The sequence below is a fragment of the Pseudorca crassidens genome, chromosome 16 (genome assembly GCF_039906515.1).
Source record: "Pseudorca crassidens isolate mPseCra1 chromosome 16, mPseCra1.hap1, whole genome shotgun sequence".
NCBI lineage: Eukaryota > Metazoa > Chordata > Mammalia > Artiodactyla > Delphinidae > Pseudorca > Pseudorca crassidens.
Genome location: NC_090311.1, coordinates 45,545,425 through 45,565,449, shown reverse-complemented (window position 1 = coordinate 45,565,449; position 20,025 = coordinate 45,545,425). Strand labels below are relative to the sequence as shown.

At 38.3% G+C, this 20,025-nt stretch overlaps 2 protein-coding genes across 11 annotated transcripts in view; both read left to right on the top strand.

Moving 5' to 3' along the window:
* The window catches only part of ZFAND4 (zinc finger AN1-type containing 4), a 72,668-nt gene extending 66,900 nt beyond the window's left edge, over positions 1 to 5,768 (top strand). For both annotated transcript variants that reach the window (XM_067710204.1, XM_067710203.1), the window contains exons 9-10: positions 3,590 to 3,707; positions 4,827 to 5,768. In XM_067710204.1, coding sequence (XP_067566305.1) covers positions 3,590 to 3,707; positions 4,827 to 4,962 — 254 coding nt within the window. In that variant the 3' untranslated portion in view covers positions 4,963 to 5,768. The remainder of the gene's footprint in view (positions 1 to 3,589; positions 3,708 to 4,826) is intronic.
* A 10,298-nt stretch (positions 5,769 to 16,066) lies between these two features.
* MARCHF8 (membrane associated ring-CH-type finger 8) overlaps positions 16,067 to 20,025 on the top strand; it is a 118,476-nt gene continuing 114,517 nt past the window's right edge. For 5 of the 9 annotated variants that reach the window (XM_067710198.1, XM_067710201.1, XM_067710192.1 and 2 more), the window contains exon 1: positions 16,206 to 16,715. The gene's annotated coding sequence lies outside the window, so the exon portion shown is untranslated. The other 4 variants (XM_067710193.1, XM_067710195.1, XM_067710202.1 and 1 more) reach the window with 3 other exon arrangements.

The window sequence follows — 20,025 nt, the reverse complement described above, 5'->3', positions numbered from 1 at the left end:
TGTTGAGTTTTAGGTGACTCTATATATTGGATGTTAATTCCTTATATATGATTCACAAATATTTTATCCCATTCTGTAGGTTGCCTTTTTACTTTGTTGATAATGTCTTGATGCACAATAGTTTTTAATTTTCATGAAGTTCAATTTGTCTATTTTTTCCTTTGTTGCCTGTGTCTGGTGTTGTGTTCAATAAATTGTTGCCATATCCAGTGACATGAAGCTTTTCCCATATATTTTATTTCAGGAGTTTTATAGTTTTAGGCCTTACATTAGGTCTTGCATACATTTGAATTAATGTTTATATATGGTGTAATGTAAGGGCCCAACGTTATTCTTTTCCATGTGGATATCCAGTTTTCGAGGCACCATTTGTTAAAAAGACTGTCCTTTTCCCCATCAAATGGTCTTGGCACCCTTGTCAAAATCATTTGATTATATATGTGAGGGTTTATTTCTGGGTTCTTAATTGTATTCCATTGATCTGTATGTCTGTCTTTATGCCAGTGCCACAGTTTTGATTATTATAATGTATCTACTTTTAATGTTATAATTATTTTTCTTTGACACCTATTTAAGTCTGTCCAGTCCTAACCCACAGCTCAGCCTCTTGGAAGTTTGTGTTGTACTTGTCGCATCTCTCTCAACTCTAATTCAGCCTACAGTGCTTTCTTCTCTTCTCGCTGCTCCTCTGAAACTGCCATTGCTGAGGTCACCAAAGATCTACATAATTTCAAATCCAGTGGATACTTCTGTATCCTTATCTTACTTGATTGTTATGGCCTTCTTCTTGAAATAGTTTTTTTTTTCTTTTCCTATCTTTCTCCCTTTTTATTTCTTTTTTTATTCTGGGCTATTACATTTTTGTAGATTTTTGGTTTTGTTTGTTTTTGGTTTTTTTAAGCCTCAGTTTTCTTTTTAACTTGTTTTACCAGTCCCTCTGCTTGTCCCCAGGTGTATACTCTTTTGATTGATTTCATTTAGGTCAGTCATCATTTAGGTCAGGTCATCAACTGCTACCTGCAGTGATGATTCTCCAAACTACAGCTATGTAACTTGCTGCTGTTTTCTTTCATTAATAACTGTATCATTCTGAATTACCTAGAAGAGTCTGTGAAAGTTTTGGCATAAGTTTTGTTTAATTGACTTAATCGAGTTCCTCCATTGGTCCTCTTTGCTTTTCACTGTAGGGTCTCCCTTGGAAATCTTATCCATCTTCATAGCTTTAGTTATCATTTTTAGGCAGATGATTACCAAACTTGCATCTTGAACACCATTTAATACTTTGTTTGCTGCCTTATTCTGTTGGGTGAATTTTTATAGATTATTGTGTTAGATCAAATATTAGATCATATTTCCTAAATATTGGTCTAATTAGACCAATTAGACCAATATTTAGGAAATGCCAAACAAGTGAGTTAATCCAAATATCTTTACTCTCGTTCTGAAAAGCAACTGTTCGCAGTGGCATTATTTTATTGACTTTTTCTTTATTCATATGTTCATTACACATTTGAGAGAAGGCTTCAGAGAGGAGCTGGTGATTGATGATATCTTCTTACAGGATGAGTAGAGTTTTACTAGGATGACAAGGTTACTGGAGCATTTTAGAAGAAGAGATTGCACATGTGAATGGGTCTGGCGCATCATTCAGGGTGGGTATGATGTGGCAAATGACAGAAAATGACTCTGGAAAGTTAGAAAGGTATCATATTGGACATGTGACCTTGAATGTCAATCCATGGAAGTTGAATTTTTCCTGTTGGTAGTAGGGAACCTATATATTAGGGCTGGTTCCTAGCATGGAGTATATGACTAATAATTTTATTTTTCTCTGGTTGGTAGAAGGATATATGGAAACCATTCTCATAGGAGAAGACTGTGGTTATGTTTCTGTGCCACCTTATTTCGGTCACTACTATGTTCTCTGTTTCTGCACATTCACAAGAGTTCTTGAATAAAAAAAAAAAAGCTTGCGAAACATTGAATTAAGCACCCCCAAGCAAAGAAAAACATGAAAATATGACTACACTGAACTAAATTTTCGTCAACAGATTTTTCTTCTACTGTTGTTTAAGGAAGAATATCCTAAGCCTGAATTTCAAAGATAATTGCAATTAGATGAGCTTCAGAGGATATCTGGTAGTATATGCCTTTCCTCTGTGTCCTGTGCAAATGCTTGTCTTATTTTTATTATTTAAGAAGAGGAAAGTATCCCATCACCTTTGTGAAATGTTCTTGATAACTCTAAGTGCACTTGAAGAAGAAAGTGCTTATTAACTTGAGTTGGTGCCTGGCCACCATTAGGAGTCATAAGTTAGTTTCCAGTTTTAGGCAATTTTTTTTTCCAGTTTTGGGCAAGATCTTGGACTGTATTTTAGCCTAGTAATAAAGCATACTTAATTTTATTGGGCTTGTATATCCAGCACCCAGTTTGGGTTGTGGGAAAAGGCATAGTGTCAATTAATTGTAATTCCAACTTTTCGAACCCTTGAAGGATTTTCAGAGACTTTTAGCTGCCAGATAAACCTTAAGCCCAGACCTCTCAAACCTTTTTCAGTAGTAGAGAATAGGTATCATCTCTATTGACACTCTACCATTTTTCTTCTCACTTCTTCCCTTTGTTTTTGCTTTCTTTGTTTGCCTCTTGTTTCTTGGCCTTTGGGTGCCACCACGCACTGTGTACTTATACTGTTAGTGTAACAAGTATGGATAGTGACATTGAGTCTCTCTGCTTATGAGTGGGGTTTGTTGGAATTCTACTCAGTTCTAAAAGCGTTTCACTTAGTATTTAAAGAAATTGATTTAATTCTTTCTCATATAATAGCAGGTGTGCTCTTATTTTTAAGGTAAAAAATCAAGTTGTTACAATAGCCCAGAATTTAGTAAATATTTTCTGAAAAGGTAGTAGTACTGTGAAATCGAGCAGTGTACCCTGAGTCACTATTGATAATATGATATTTTATATAAATATAACATTTAAATTTTTCAGAATGCTTTTTGTATGTGAGAACTGAGTTGACCTTTAAACACTTAGAAACTTAGGGAGAAAAATACATGTCCTGTTATCATAAAAATGAACAAATTGAAGTTTTGAAAGAATAACTTGCTTGTGGTTTGATGAATTTAGTTTCTATGGTATAATTAGGTCTAAAAGACCAGTTTCATGATATTCTTGTGCTCCTTCTTGGTGTGAAAGGACAGGGTGATTATAATACATATTATATTGTTCCTCAGAAGCCTCATAAATATGATTTTGAACCAGATATTCTTCTTGATTCTCTGCCAAAGTTCAGTATACTTTAAATATACTGAGTGTCCTCAGAAATAATTAGAAAGGTGTTGGTATGTAAAAAATATAAGTCCTAAAAATATGTCTTAGTCAGTAGAAACCTACCACATCTTAAAAAATATAACAGTTCTAGTGCATCTTTACTTGCAACTCTGTAAATAATTTTAGATATAAAAAAAGCACTAATTAATTTTTTATGGCTTAGAGGTTTGCTGTGGCAGGAATGTGTTTAATGTTTTAATAGTATTTCACATCTAGAATTTTATGTCTGTATTAATCAAGGTGTGCTTTCTCTAACAGGAGAATGTACTCATCACCTCCCACCCGTGAAAGCCCCTATTCAAACAAAGAAGAAAACAACAAAGCATTGTTTTCTTTGTGGAAAGAAAACTGGACTGGCTACTAGCTACGAATGCAGGCAGGTTGGCTAGCTGAAAAGCTGGGATGCTTTTTTTGTGGTGACCCAGTGTGGGGATACAATACAAAATGTTCTTTAAATTGCCTATTCATAACATCATTAAGATGATGTTCAAATAGACCCAGCTGAACTCCTTATTGGCTGAAGTAAAGAGCAAGTAGATAGCTTATGTGTTTCCAAAGTCATGAGATCCTCCCCTGCCCTTTAAAGTAGGACATATAAACCAATGGAAGTGTACTTTCTTTGTCTTATGATAGATGGTTTCTCTTTGACTGTGGCTTGGAAGAACCCCTCCTCCAAGATTCTATTTTATTTTATTTATTTATTTGGCCACTCTGAGTGGCATGCAGGATGTAGGATCTTAATTCCCCAACCAGGGATTGAACCCTTGCCCCCTGCAGTGGAAGTGTGGAGTTCTAACCACTGGACCACCAGGGAATTCTCGATTCTATTTTAAATTAAACAAAAAAGGACTAAATTTAACATTAATGTACTATAAATTATGAGTATATGGTACACTTTTCAAAACAGATGAATAATATGTTTATAAAAATAATTAATTTTTTCCTACTCATAATTATTTCTTTCATTAGCATTGCTAATATGCTCCGAGGATGGTGTCTGCCCTTAGGTTGAGGCCAGGCATTAAACAAAGCTGCTGCTTTTTAGAGTGTATTCTGTTCAAATGGAAACAGCTTATCTTGTTGCTAGAAGTACTTTAAAATCCTTTCATGGCATAGTTAGGTTTTACATAATTTAATTTTCTTATGAGACTGAATTTCTCAGAAATTCAGAGTTCTCCCAGGTTTACTAGATATAAGAGGAAGTGGTAGATATATTTATTGCTTTTTGCAGTTTTACTACTTCCTAGAGGTCAACAGCCTGTTTCACTCCAGAAGAGATTCTTTATTATAAAGTCCCATATTCATAGACAATTAACCGGTTCTTTTTTTGGGGTGCTTGTGCTTGTTTATGAGTAGAAGGGAAATGTCAGCCCTGCAATTCTAAAGAGGACTAAAGGGCTCCTGCTGGACTACGTGAAATCAAGCTTTGATCTCCCAGAGAGATGAGGTTCTTGTAGAAATGTGACTATTCACATAAACTTTTTTTGTGCTTTAGATGTGGAAACAACTTCTGTGCATCTCATCGCTATGCAGAAACTCACAGCTGCACCTATGATTACAAGAGTGCAGGGAGGAGATACTTACAGGAGGCAAATCCTGTGGTTAATGCACCAAAACTTCCAAAAATCTAACTCTTGCTCTGCACCTAAATGTTCTGCCCGAGGAATCGTATTACAATGACAGAAGAAATGTTGTTTAGACTGCATTATTTTTGTTCGACTCCAAAAGATTTGCCAAAGCATATAATGCATACTGTTGGAGAATGAGAATGCTACTGTATTTGACATCTTCATTCTTTGGTGAATCAAAAGTTTTAAAAGTAGTTTTAAAAACTTTAAACTATAATGGTTTAGCTTTGTTATTGCATGTCATGTGTTAAGTATTTTATATTTGATACTGCAATTTTACTAGACAAGTCTTCAAAAGATGCACTTTAGGAAGTTAACATTGACTATGTAACCAGCTTCCATGTTGTACAGAAATAAGCCTTCATGTAATGGCTCTATTCAAATCTACAATTTTTTTTGTGGGGGTGGGGTGGGTGGGGATTTAAAACAAATATCCCATATGTGAAAGTTTATTGAGTTTACTGGCAAGTTCCTTTTTATTTCAAGCTTTTTGTAAAAAAAGAACATTTGGTTTTCCAGTGTGGTTTTAACACATATATTTCTTCCATATTCAGACTGACATTCAGATATGTATCCATTCTATAAAACACATCATGTTAATCATAGTATATATTTCTTAAAATACTACTTTTTGAATGGTAGTTTTAAAATAGATGATGTCCCACTTGTTGCCATTAAATACAGAACCCAACTTTTCACTTTTTGAAAAATGGCTATACAGAAAACAAAATCTCACAGCTTGGTTTGTTTTTCTTATGTTGAGTGCTATTACCAGGAGAAATTCAAATAAATATTCAATTTCATTATGATTTTGATTATTCACAATAATTTTTCTTTTATAAATACTTTAAAATAAAACAGTTTAATTAAATAAATCAGTAATTTATTCTACTTGGAAAAAATGACTGTCAGTATAAAAGAACGCTTTTAAGGTGTAAGGGCCCTGCTCCCCAGATGTAGCTAATATACCAGCTTTTGGGAGGCCACTTGCTTTATGGAAGCTTAGTTGAATCTGATGCTGAACCCCGGTAAATAGCTGGCAGGCAACCCAAGTAGACTCTGCAACTCTAGTCCAACCCAAGTGGGATCTGCACTGGTACCAGAAGGCTAATTTAGGTGCTCCACAGGGCCACAGGGCCTCTTTCTCCATGCAAGGCTGAATGAAATGAAGAGTTCCGTTACCCTTCCTCTGCTTCCTAGAAGAGATTAAATGTTGAGTGGAGAAAAATTACTTCAGAGCAAGAAGGAAATACATTTACAAAAGGGAAAGGTGAGAAATTAGTGGAGTAGTGATGCAATTAGGGGTTGATAGCATACTTTTTAAGGGGGGCTATATAGGCTAATGAAAAATATTTCCATCTGTGTTGAGCAGTTCAGCTTTTACTCTATTACACGGATAGGCTGCTGAAAAGTGGGCCAAGACGTATTTATTCTATAGATAAATGTGGATGCTTAGGACATGTTTGGTATATGCTTAGTGCACTATGCTTTATAAACCAAGACCATGTAGAAAGAAGTCTTGTTTTAAGTTTACCAAAGATTTTGGTCAAAGTTGAGTCTTTTTTTTCTAATTTCTAAGTCACTGAGAAATAAACCAGTTTAATTCAAGAAATTATATATATATATATATATATATATTTAAACATCTTTATTGGAGTGTAATTGCTTTACAATGGTGTGTTAGTTTCTGCTGTATAACAAAGGGAATCAGCTATATACATACATATATCCCCTGGGAGCCATTTCTTTATGCCTTAAATTCTTACGGGGAAGTGATCATAATTTTTAGAGACTTCAGATCTATCCTTGCATTGCTAATAATTAGCAGAATGCCTTGCCTATAGGCACTGGTTAAACATTAGTTAAATGAATTAATTTTATTGGACAGCTTACCATGACAAAAAAATTAAGGCATTTATATTGTTTTATATAATTAAACTAACTTTATATAATAAAATCTAGTTTCTGGATTTTTTTAAACAGTAAGCATTTGGTTTTAGCAACACTAAAAGTCTGAAAAATTTTAACTTTTACCTACATGAAATATTTTCAAGTTTAGTGAACTTTAATCATTCTAATATGGGAACTTTAAATACTAAGATGTTTTAAAATTTTATCAGTGTTGTTAACTTGTGGAGGTATTTAATTTTAAAAAGAAGAAGGGAATTAATTTTCTGATATATGTTTCATATGGTTTTATGCCATCATGATAGATAATTCAGTCCTGTATGTAGCAGTGTTTCCCAAATTATGACCGCTATACCACTACTGGAACATGAGATGATTTTAAGTGATACATGGATGAACATTTTTTTTTTTTTTTTTTGCGGTACGCAGGCCTCTCACTGCTGTGGTCTCTCCCGTTGTGGAGCACAGGCTCCAGACGCACAGCCTCAGCAGCCATGGCTCACAGGCCCAGCCACTCCGCGGCATGTGGGATCCTCTCAGACCGGGGCACGAACCCGCGTCCCCTGCATCGGCAGGCGGACTCTCAACCACTGCGCCACCAGGGAAGCCCAACATTTTTTAATAATTATATATTGTATCAGAAAAAAAATGTAACTCTAAGTAACTTAAGTTGAAAATAAAATAAATTGATATAGGTTAAAAAAAACTGATTGAAAATTGCCAAGCAAGGGTACATACAACAAATATCATAAAAGTTGACGTGAATGACTGAAATTTAGGAAAGAAGGTATGATGTTCTCATTTTTCTTTGAAAATTATGTTAAACTTTCAAAGTGATTGATGAAAGTAAATTACATAGTTTTAGAAAAACTATATAAAGATGAAAAATGAAAGTAAAAAGGTCACCGTATACCTCCCCCAATCTCTTTTAATAATTTCTATTTTAGTTTTTCTGGTAGTTACCGTCATAACAGTAGCCAATATAAACATTATTTTTTGATGCCCCATTATTACAGGTAAGGAATTTAGCATGATAACTCATTACTTCAAGACTGTACTTCCCAATTTTTTAGTGCATTAGTCTGCTCATGCTGCCATAACACAAAATACCACAGACTGGGTGGCTTAAACAGAGAAAACTGTGAGAACAGAAATTAAACAACAGAAATTAATTTTCTCACAGTTCTGGAGGCTTGAAGTCCCAGTTCAAGGGATCCAGCAGGGTGGATTTCTGGTAAGATCTTTCTTACTGGCTTTCAGAGAGCTGCTCTCTTTCTGTCCTCACATGGTCTTTCCTCAGTGTGCACACACGGAACTTTGATGTCTCTTCTTACAAAGACATTAATACCATGGGATCAGGGCCTCTCTCTAATGACCTCTTTTAACCTTAATTACTTCCTTACTCCAAATATAGCCATGCTGGGGGTTAGGGCTTCAACATATGAATTTGGAGGAGACACATATTTGCATTTTTTTAATGGTTTTACCATCTAAGCATGTATCCCTGCAGTTTTGCTTTACAAAAACAAAAACCTTTACCTAGTGAAATTGTATGGCATGTATTCTTTTTCTGGCTTTTTTCATTCAGTGTTGATTATGAGACTTATTTGTGTCGCATGTAGTTGTACCTAATTTTTATCGAAGTGTTCTTCTATATGACTGTGCCACAATTTATGTTTCCATTTACCGCTGATGCACATTTGGGTTGTTTCTAGCCTTGAGTATTATATACAATGCTGCTATGAACATTTGTGCACATGTCTCCTGGAGCACAGGTATACACATTTCTTTTGAGTCTACACCTAAGAGCATAATTGCTGGATCATGGATGATTATTGTGTTCGTTCAACCTATTAGATGATATCAATGAATTTTCCAAAATGGATTTTACCAGCTTATCTCTACTCATAGCAGTTTGAGAGTCCTCTGTTTCACATCCTTACCAGTACTTACGATCTCTAGTCATTCCAGTGATTGGTTTTTGTTTACTTCTCACATGTTCCTGCTTGTGTCAGCCAGCCTCCCCACCAGCTCCAAGTTACCTTTCTTTACAGCTTTAGGGGTGAGGGGTGGAGTACGATCCCAGCTTTGGAGGGGAGAGGGTCTCCCTTGAATGATATTGAGCCTTGACTTCTGTCTCCCTGGCCCTGTGAGTCATGGTTTGGCGTATACACTTAGTATAGACAGGATTTCAGTGCTCTGCCTACCTCTTTGGATGCATGCTTTCACCTAGATTTCAGCCCAGTGATTCTCAAGACTCTTGCCAGTTCTTTGATTCTTTAAGAATATATACATTTAAAATTTTTGTCCAGCAGTTTCAGCCGGAGGAGTGGCTCAAATAACCTAGTCAGCTTTATTTCTGGAAACTGAAACTTTTAGTTGAATTTTTTCGATTCATTTTCTTGGATTATTTCGCAGTGTTAATCTCTTTCTTTTGTGTTACTGATCTTTTTCAAATACTTGATGATTTTGTACATGGCTATGAAGAATGTGACTGCTTAGTGTGGGTAGGGGCCAAGGATAAAAGTGGAAGTATTGCTTAATTTACGTGTGCTTGGTGATTGTGCTTGTCAGGTAATCCTCTTTTGGAAACTCCTTCATTCAAATATTTATTGAGTGCCTCCCACGTGCAAGTAATTATAATTAGTTGTTTGGAAAATAGGTGAACTTGACAGGTGGAGTTTACATTGCAATACAGACAGACTTTAAACAACTAACCATGTCATTATTTAATTATAATTTTGATAAATATTATAAAGGAAAAAATGTGGACATATGCAAATATGCAACAGAAGCATCTGATCTAGTCCAGTACTCTTTAAGTTGAAACCTCTCAAAGAGTAACAAGTGATAATTAGCTAGGAAAAGGGGTTAATGATGAGGGAGAGACCTAGGAGAAAAGAAAAGAAAAAAAAAAAACTCATAAAGACTTTTTTCCTAGTTGGGCTTTACCCCTTTATTCAGGAAGGGATGCCCTGATCAGAGACTTTATCCTATATGTAATTGACCAGAACACTATTATAAGGGCACCTAGGAGATCAAAGTTTTAGCTTTTCCATTATAGCAGTTTCAAGCAAGGAAGAAAGAGACTGGAAATGGAGACTGGGTCAGCTACCTACGGTTTCTGTTACAAAAGAATGATTAGATTCCAAAAGGGATGAGAATTTAAGGTTTGCTGGGGGTAGCAGCAAAATATAAAGGACAAAATCCTAATGAAAAGAATTCAGGGACACTAGATCAGCCCCAAAGCTTATATCCAATCTGCTCAAGAAGAGAATCAAACATTTTATTATATACAAAGAAAAAGAAAAAAGAATAAGGTTGAGATTTTAGTCTATATAGTATTTCTTAATTATAATCACATCCTTAATATATAAACATATTCAGTCTTATTTTTCAAAAACCAATGTTTACCAATAGAAATACTTAAAGTAGACATTTAAAACAAAGACATTAAGGGAAGAAAAGTTCATAAAGGATGGAAGGAGTGCTAATAGACTTAAGTCATAAAAAGAAAAAGTTACAGGTAAGATAAAAAAATAAAGTCCAACACCTTGCTATAGAGGAAATACCTGAAGTAGAAAGATACAGGCAAATTTTAGTTTACTTTTTAACTTTTAGCTCATTTCTTCTTATTGCTTAATAATATTTAATTCAGGACGTCCCTGGCTGTCCAGTGGTTAAGACTCAGTGCTTGCACTGCAGGGGGGCGCGGGTTTGATCTCTGGTCGGGGAACTAAGATCCCATGTGCTGCGTGGCATGGCCAAAAAAAAAAAATTAATTGTCTGGATATCTTTCATTGCTGTGTCAGCTGAGAGGGTCTAGAAGCAATAACATCCTAGTAGCAAAGAGTACACCTAGCACCCAGATCTTGGTTTCTAATACCAATTGTCTAATAAAGGACAATACCATACTTCCTTAGAGAAATGGCTGATTCTAGGACTGGAACAGGAAATATGACTTCTTGTAGTGCCAGAAAGAAAGGGAGTGCTGAAAAAAGAAAGCCCACACCAAAAACCTACAATAATGATGGGGTATATCAAAGGGACACAGTAGTCAACTGAAAGAGCTCCCAGTAGCCAAACCTGGAACACTGAGCAATAAAATAAAGTAGTATTGGATTATAATTCGAAGTACAAGTATCCATGAGTCTACACTTACATAAACAGTAAATTTTAAAATGATTGAGAAGAGACATATCTCCCATTCAGAAGAATTCTGTAGATAGTCCTCCCTCAAGAAAGTGGGTATAACTCCCCATTCTGTAACTGTGAACTGTGCTTAGTGACTTCCTTCCAATGCGTACAGTGTGGAAAGGGGGAAAGAGTGACTTTACAATGGAGAAACCTGACAAACACTACATCAGCCAGGTGATCAAGGTCAAACATCAACAATGATGCATCATGTTGATAGAATGAACCCTTGATTAGATGTAGTGAGAATGGCACTTTACCTCTGTGATCTTCCTGTCAAAAACCCACAGCCCCTGGGACTTCCCTGGCAGTCTAGTGGTTAAGACTTCGCCTTCCGATGCAGGGGGCGCGGATTTGATCCCTGGTTGGGGGACTAAGATCCCACATGCCACACACTGTGGCCAAAAATTAAAAAAAAGAAAAAAAACTAAGGAAATTTGAATCAAGCATAGACTTTAATATACCATACTAATATAAAGTATTAACAGGGGAGATTGGGTGTGGGATATATGGGAACTCTTGAAAATTTTATGTAAATCAAACTATTCTAAAAAATAGTTTATTAAAAAAACTTAAAAAAAATATGTCCAAAAAGAAGTGGACTAGACTAGCTAGTATGTGCCTTAACATCCATTGTGGATATAACAGGACAAGTCAACAGTGAAAAACAAGATGAATTTAACATTTTTGTAGACAATAAAATGGAACAAATAGAGAATATATGTTTTCTCAAGTATTTGATTCCTTTGGGGGCAAGAAAATCCATGTAAAATATAAAAAGTAAACATTTTAAACAGTACATTCATAGAAGTATTCTGTTGTAAAATGCTGTCATTAAAGTGTTTAACAATAATGGAAAACTAAAAAATTCTTCACACATATTTAAAAATCCTAGAAAGTATTATTTTATACACCAACTTTCATAAATAGTACTTATTAAAATTTGCACAACACAGTCCAAGCTGTAACTTACCAGAAAATAGTGCTATATTCTTTATTCCAGAAATAAGGTAGAAATGTCTATGTTACAAAGAAAGAGAAAAACTATAACTGATCTAAAACTTGGGAAAAGAACTGAGGGAACCAAAGGAAAAGAGAAAATGGAAATCAGGAAAAGAAAAGAAAGTGAATACTGGAAATTGAATAAAATTGCACTTATTCCACAATATTTCAGCCAAATTTATATCAACATTACCTTAAGAAAGAAAAGTAAATTAGTAAAATTAGAAATGAAAAGGGAAGTTTAATTCAGAAGAATCTAAAAAATATTATGGAAAGTTAGCAAAATGAGTAGAGCCCCAGAGATTTTCTTGGAAAAAATTTCATTTAAATACAGTATTCAGTCATTCAATAAGTATTAACTGAGCGTCTACTAGGTGTCAGGCACTATTCTAAATGCTGTGGACATAGTGTTGAACTAACTATCCCTGCTTTCATTATGTGCTTATATTCTAGAGAAGGGAAACAATAAAAATAAATATGCCAGATGGAGTATTGGTGTTAGGATGTATTCGTTTACTAGGGCTGCCATAACAAAGTACCATAGACTGGGTGGCTTAAACAAGTTTATTTTCTAACAGTTCTAGAAAGCTAGAAGTCTGAGATCAAGGAGTTGGCAGGTTGGTTTCCTCTGAGGCCTCTCTCCTTGGCTTGCAGAGAGCTGCCTTCTCCCTGTGTCTTCACATGATCTTCCCTCTATGGGTATCTGTGTCCTAATCTCTCCTTATGAGGATACTGGTCATAATGGATTAGGGCCCACCTGAATGACCTTATTTTACCTTAACTACCTTTTTAAAGGGCCTATCTTCAATACAGTCACATTCTGAGGTACTGGGACTTAGGACTTAAACATATAAATTTTAAAGAGACATAATTCAGACTATAACAGATGTTACGTTACAATGTGGTAACACATTAACCCCCAAAGCTCAGTGGTTTAACACGAAGTTTATTCTTCACCCTTGCAAAATTCAGTGAGCCAGGCAACTTTTCAGGGCAACTGCCTGATAAGGTAACTCAGTGATTCAGTCTGTTTCTGTTGTGTGGTTTGCCAGTGCCACATGTGGTCTGTGAGATTGCTGCATCAGGGGAAGAGAGAGCTGGAGGGTTGCATGGTGGCTCCAATATGCTCTTGCCTAGAAGTGTAGAAGCACCCTTCTGCTCACAACCCATTGGTCAGAGCTGGGCATATGGCCCTACCTAATTGCAAGAGTTATTGGGGTGGGGAATGGACATTTCATGAGCTGTAAATGTCTCTGCCACAGCTGGTAATAAGTGCTATAACAAAAACCAAGCAGAGTAGGGTGACAGATACGAGTGTTGTTTTAAAAAGGGTGGTCAAATACAGCCACTATGAGAAAGTTAACATTTAAGTAAAGTCACAAAGGCAGTGAAGAAATGGGGGAAAGTGTTCTTTGCCTGAGGTAATGAAGAAATAGCAGAGAAGCCTGCTGGCTGGAGCAAAGCAAGTGAGGGAGATGACAGGAAATAAAGGGCTATGTCATGGAGGACTTTATAGGCAAGAACTTTGGACTTTATTCTGAACTGGGAAAATATTGGGGGTTTCTATAATGGAATTTAAGTTTTGAAAAATCATGCTGGTGATCGCATAGAAAAAAGACTGTAGGAGGCAGGATGGAAGTCAGGAAACAGAAAGGTGTAGCAGTCGTCCATGTGGGGAATCACCGGGCTGGGGCTGGAACTGGGCTGGGATGTTGCACTCTCTTGGATGATTTTCACCACCACCCCCCCCCCGCAAAACCACCAGCAACATCTCTCCCCCTCCTCACTCTCAGCTTATTTTATTAAACTATGAATAACTGGAAAAGAAATTCCACCTGCATCAAACAAGTCTACCAAACTATCGGTATCTGCCTGCTCGCAATCCTTGTTCACCCATTTCTATTAGCGTATAAATATTTAAACAGAGAACCTTAACGCCCACATCTCTTACCTGCTGTTGTCCCATTCCCCTGCTCCTCTTTACAGCAAAAAGAAATACATCTATTTGCTGTCACCATTTACTATCTCTAAAATCAAGCTTGAAAAAAATAAAAAAAATCAAGCTTGTATCCCCACCACTTTGTCTTAATTGCTCTGTTCTCAAGCTCTCAATGATCTGTAAACTGCCAAATCCAAAGGTCAATTTTCATTTTACTCAACTTCTCAGGACCAATGACACATGCATTTTCTTCTCCCTGAAACATTTTCTTCCTTTCGTCTTTAGGACTCCTCTGTTTTGTTTCTCCTCTTACCTCTGGCTGCTCCTAAATTTCCTTTGCTTATCTTCTAATCTCTGAAGTCTAATCTCCATATGACTAGCCTTTGGATCTCTCTTTTATTCCCCAGCAATTGTGCAATTAATGTCCTAGGTCAGAGACTTTCAGTGATTTTCAAACTGTAGGACAGAACCAGTATTCAGTTAAAAAAATCAGTTGAGTTGGGAGCAGAAGTTTTAAAAAACTGAACAGAATAAAGTGGAAGAGAAAGGGAAGGTAAATTTGCTTCTTGAAACTTTTAAGCTATATATTGATCAATACATGTAAATACAGTCAGTATGGAAAATGTATTTTGTATTCTGGGTTGAGGTCAGAAGGTATCAGAGTTAGTGCTCTGTGTGAGCTCATCCAATCCTGTGGCTTTTAATCCACTGACCACTGACCAATCAATTTTTATCTCTGTATGTCTCCCCAGAATTCCAGTGAGTCCTGGCTCACCCTAGCATTGCCTCCAGAGTACTGCCTAACCCACAGATCCTTCTGGATCTACAAAAGTTCTTTGCCACTTCCTACTGAAGGATGGCAGGATTCCACATGCACGGATCAGCCAACTTTCTTTGCTTCCCAGATAAGGAACACCAATGGAGGATACTGTTCCTGACTTCGTGGAACATCTGTTGCCAGAGGCAGCAGAAAAGGTCAACCAGGTTGTGGCAACTGGCCTTGTAACCTATTTTCCATAGTACAAGATGAATATTGCCGAAGATCCATCACTATATTTTGTACTCTTTGTAGTGCTGCATTCCAGGTGTGTTATAGAAATGAAGAGGATATTTGACCTTGTCCTATTGACCTGGAGGATATTTTGAGTCCACTGTTTTGACCCTGTCAATGTGCTCATAGATAGCTAAGTATGCAAAGTGATCGGAAATGTATGGTGGAATGTGATTACCCAATAGATCACACCAGGACAACCTAACAACTGGCATATCTGCAGGTATTTGCTCCCAATTCACTCATGAATTTAGTAAGAAATAATACAAATTATTTATTACACAGCTTATAATGAATATTATGGGAGAAATTGTCAGTGGCTGAGACTTTCTACAAAGTTTGATCTAGGAAAACTACACTTGGTAGAAGTAGTCACTACAAACAAAGTGACAGAGCTATAACCAGGAAAGTTTGATGTGGACAAAAGCTTAATGCCAAATCAAATATTTACTTAGATATGTTTGTATTTACATATACAAAGACTAATCATGGAAATGATAATAAAATATAATTTAAAATAAAAATTGGAAGTCCCATAAGCCCTCTTCACAGCCTTTCTATGATGGGGGGGATGGTAGGCTGTGGACCTTCATTCACATTAGGGAGCAAAAGTAAACAAAAGTGTTCATTAAGGCAAATCAAACCATTATTGCTTATTCCTCTGCTCTCCCTTTGTTTTCTAGCTTTGGGTAAAGAAGTATTTTCCATTTTTCTTTTCAAGTTCAACATCATAATGCCGGACCGAATTCCCTCCCCCTTCCAAAACAAGAATGATACATGCGGTTAGGCTCAGGGGTCACTAAAGGACGAAGCCAGTGGTGGGTCTTTCCTCTTCCTCGCCCGGGTTGATCAGGGCGCGCCGGCTGTCGACTCTGCACAGCAGCCCATGAGCTGGGAGAGCAGAAAGACCGCGCCGACGCCGACGCCCGCCCCCAGATCACCGTCGTCGCTGGGCAACGCCTCTGCCCCACCCCGGTCGAGCACGTGACGTGTGCATCACGTGACAGACCAGTCGGCGTCCTCCCGCGGAGGGTTGTAAACAGGCTTAGCGGTGGCCGAGCTGCAGCCCTGCTGCGTCCGCGTCTCCGGCATGCCCGAGGCGGGCGGGGGTTTCCCCGCCGCGAGCTCAGCGCCCACCTGAGGTAACTCCTGCGGCCTCGGGTCCGGCGTACCCGCGCCGCGCGGAGCCGCCGCTGCTGGCCGCTGTCGAGGCCGGCCGAGCCCCTGGCCCTGGCAGGGGGTGTGGCTGCCCGTTGTGCGGTCCGCGACAGGTGGGCGGGTCGGGGGCGGCCGTCGAGGACCGGGTCTCGCACCGCCCTGGGCCGGGGCCCAGGCGCCTATCCGGCCGAAAGGCGGCAGCGACCCCGGGCCGTGGGCTCTTCCGCCCCGGTTTTCGAGGCTGCCCTTGGGCCGGGCTGAGCCGGGGGCCGCAGGAGCCATCGGGCGCTGAGGGCCCGGGGCTGCCAGCGTGGAGTCCCAGTTGAAGTCCTGCCCCCGACGGGCTGTGAGACCTTGGGCAAGTCAGCCCTCCCCTTGGCCTGAGTTTCCACATCTGTAAAATGAAAGGATGGACTAGGTGATTTCTGAGGATCTTACTCTTCCGACGTGTGTGATCTCGAGAGAGGCCTGTATACATTGGAAGCTGCCAGAGGGAAAGCATAGGTAGATATTTCGTCTTTTAATTGCTGAGTTTCTGTTGGACTTTCAGTTTTTCACCTGACACGATTTGGATTCTTGTTCACTAGGTGAAGTTTTTAATAGAAAACTTAGAGAAAGTCATAATGGTTTATGTTACTTTTTTTTCTCCCCCCAGGCTTTTAAAAATGCAACGGAACCTTTTTTCTTAAAACCTTGTTTGGAAGCCGAATTTGTCAAAATCAGAATCTTTATCTGCTATACTGTCTTCCTCCCCCCTCCCCGGCTCCCATACCCCTGAGAGAACTAGGTTTGGGAGAAAAGGAGGTCCTGTTTTATGTAGTGAGTGAACATAAACAGAATCTGAGGTGATGGTGTGTAGGCAAAAAGATTATCAGGAGGATTTTTTTTTTTTAAGTTAAGAGAAATACATAGTTTCCTCATTTGTTGTTTTTGAAGACTAGAGTTGGTAAGTTTACTAGAACTCACAGTTTGATGTTAAAAGAGGAAAACCATATCCTTTGACAGCTTGTCTGCTTGGTGCTTCTGTGAGGTGTGTGAAAATCAGAGGTCGAATGGACCATGAGTGGAACCCAAGGTGACCTAGTGAAATATGTTTTCTCTTTTGAAAGCAAACTGACTTCCTTGATGTTTGGTTTAGGTAAGTCACTTCCCTTCTTGGGGTCACAGTTTCTGCTACAAAGTGAGGAAATTGGATTGATTTGGGCTTCCCTTAGGGTTGCCAGATAAAATACAGGACACCCAGTTAAATTTGAATTTTAGTAAACAGTGAATAAGTTTTTAGTATAAAGCGTAGGGCATGCTTTACTAAAAAGTCATTGTTGGGCTTCCCTGGTGGCGCAGTGGTTGAGAGTCCACCTGCCGATGCAGGGAACACGGGTTCGTGCCCCGGTCCGGGAAGATCCTACATGTGGCGGAGCGGCTGGGCCCGTGAGCCATGGCTGCTGAGCCTGTGCTCCGCAACGGGAGAGGCCACAACAGCGAGAGGCCTGCGTACTGCAAACAAAACAAAACAAACAAAAAAAAGTCATTGTTTATCCGAAATTTAACTGGGCCGACTGCATTTTTATTTGCTAAATCTGGCAACCCTAGCTCCAACATTTTTGTCTTCTTTAAATTAGTTCCAGGAAGATACTATAGATGCATAGATGGGAGTGAATTCATTAAACCAGTCAAGACCCTTTGTTTGTTATCAGTAGCAGTGTCTAGTTCTTGAAGAACAGCTCTGTTTCACTTTGGTCCCTCCTGCCCCCCCTCCATGTAGCAGATCTTTTTTGCTATAATCACATAATGTTTAGGTTTATACTCTTGGTGGTAAACAATTTAAATAACTGAAAGAAAAAGAAGTTGCCAAAATTTCTAAAAGTACCAAATTTGAGTCATGAAATGGCATATACTATTTTTTTTTCTAGAAAAGATACTTCACAATCCTACTTATTCTTTAGTTATCTGATTGACTCAAGACATTTTCTAAAGCAGTGGACTGTTCTGATGGTAAATAATCCTACAGGAAGATCTTAGGCCTTTTGCTTTGGCCACCTGTGAGTATGGAAATGACCAGTGTATGCACTATAAACATTTAGTTTTAACTATTTATCAGTTTTGTCTTTGCTATATTTTGAAGATTTTCAATGTTGAAATTTTTTTCGGGCAGTGTAATTTTTAATTCTTCATTTTTGAGGATTTTTTTAAAAAATTAGGCCTGATTTAGTTTCTTTGCTCAACTCACTCTGAAATCCCTGAATTTTCTAATTCATGGATTCATTTAACAGTCAACAAAAACAAAAAACCTGAGCACTGCCTTTGAGCCAGGCTGATGTGATCAGTGTTGTAGTTTTTCAGGTGCTTATTCTGATAGAGGAGTTAAATCACATGCAATCAGGGAATAATGTGTTGAGGGTCTTGAAGTGATAGAAGTGCTACGGAAACTAGCACAGGAGGATTAGTGCCCATCTGGTCATTAGATGGAATGGCAGAACTTCACAGAGGGGGTGGTATTTAATCCAGGTCATGGGGTTTAAGGTGGGGTTAGGAAGACAGGCTTAAAGACAGGCGGGAAGATGCAGGAAAGGGCAGGGGAAGCCATCTTCTCAGTTCTACAAAGCATACACTTCGTTGGATTGAAAATAGTTGACAATATTGTTTACATGTAGTTTTTGATTCACTGTGAATGCTAGCCTGAATTCTCTAGTCTTGCTGCTCAGTTCCTACAGGAGACCTTTTCTCTGGGCCATTCGGTTTCTCCAGAGAATCATCTGTTCTCCCCCTGTGTATTAATCTTGCTTTTCAAGGTGTATTCTGTAGACTGTTCACGTTGGTATCATCTTGGTGCTTGTTAGAGATGTAGAATCTCAGGCCACATCCCAGGTGTGCCTCAGAACAAGATGATTTATGTGCACAAGAAATTTTGAAAGCACTGGACCGTGCTGTGCTATGGCAACAGCACAATAGCAACAACAAAATATTTTTGTCATGAAAAGTCTAACACAAGTTGGATGTAACTCCTCCATCTGTAGCTATGCCATCTGGCTTCCAAGATGGCAGTGGAAGAGCTGGAGGATCTCAATGAATGGTTTTAAAGGCCAGGCCTGGAAGTGGCTAACATTACTCTCACCATATTATATTGGTAAGGAATTAGTCACCTTACCTCTAACATAATTGCAAAGGAGGCTGGAAAATGTATTCTTCTAATTTGCCCAGGAACAGGGACCAGTGTAGTGGATAAGTAGCATTGACTCTGCTTCAGTTGGCCATTCTGGTCCCCAGACTGTTTCATTCTCCCTCCCACATGTAGGGCATGCTAACCCCCTGTACAACCAGCCATTGCCTTCAGTTCAAAGTACAGGCATACCTTGGAGATATTGCGGGTTCAGTTCTAGACCAACGCAATAAAGCAAATATTGCGATAAAGCAAGTCACAACTTTTTTGTGGTTTCCCAGTGCACATAAAAGTTATGTTTATGCTATACTGTAATCTGGTAAGTGTGCAGTAACACTATGTCTAAAAAAGACAATGTACATACCTTAATTTAAAAATACTCTACCGTTAAAATGTGCTTATCATCATCTGAGCCCTCAGTGAGTCCTCATCTTTTTCCTGATGGAGGGTCTTGCCTTGATGTTGATGGCTGCTAACTGATCAGGGTGGGGTGAAGGTTGGGGTGGCTGTTGGAATTTCTTAAAGTAAGCCAGCAGTGAAGTTTGCCATATTGATTGATTCTTCCTTCCATGAGCCATTTCTCTGTAGCATGCAGTGCAGTTTGATAAATTTCATGCACAGTAGAACTTCTTTCAAAGTTGGAGTCAGGCCTCTCAA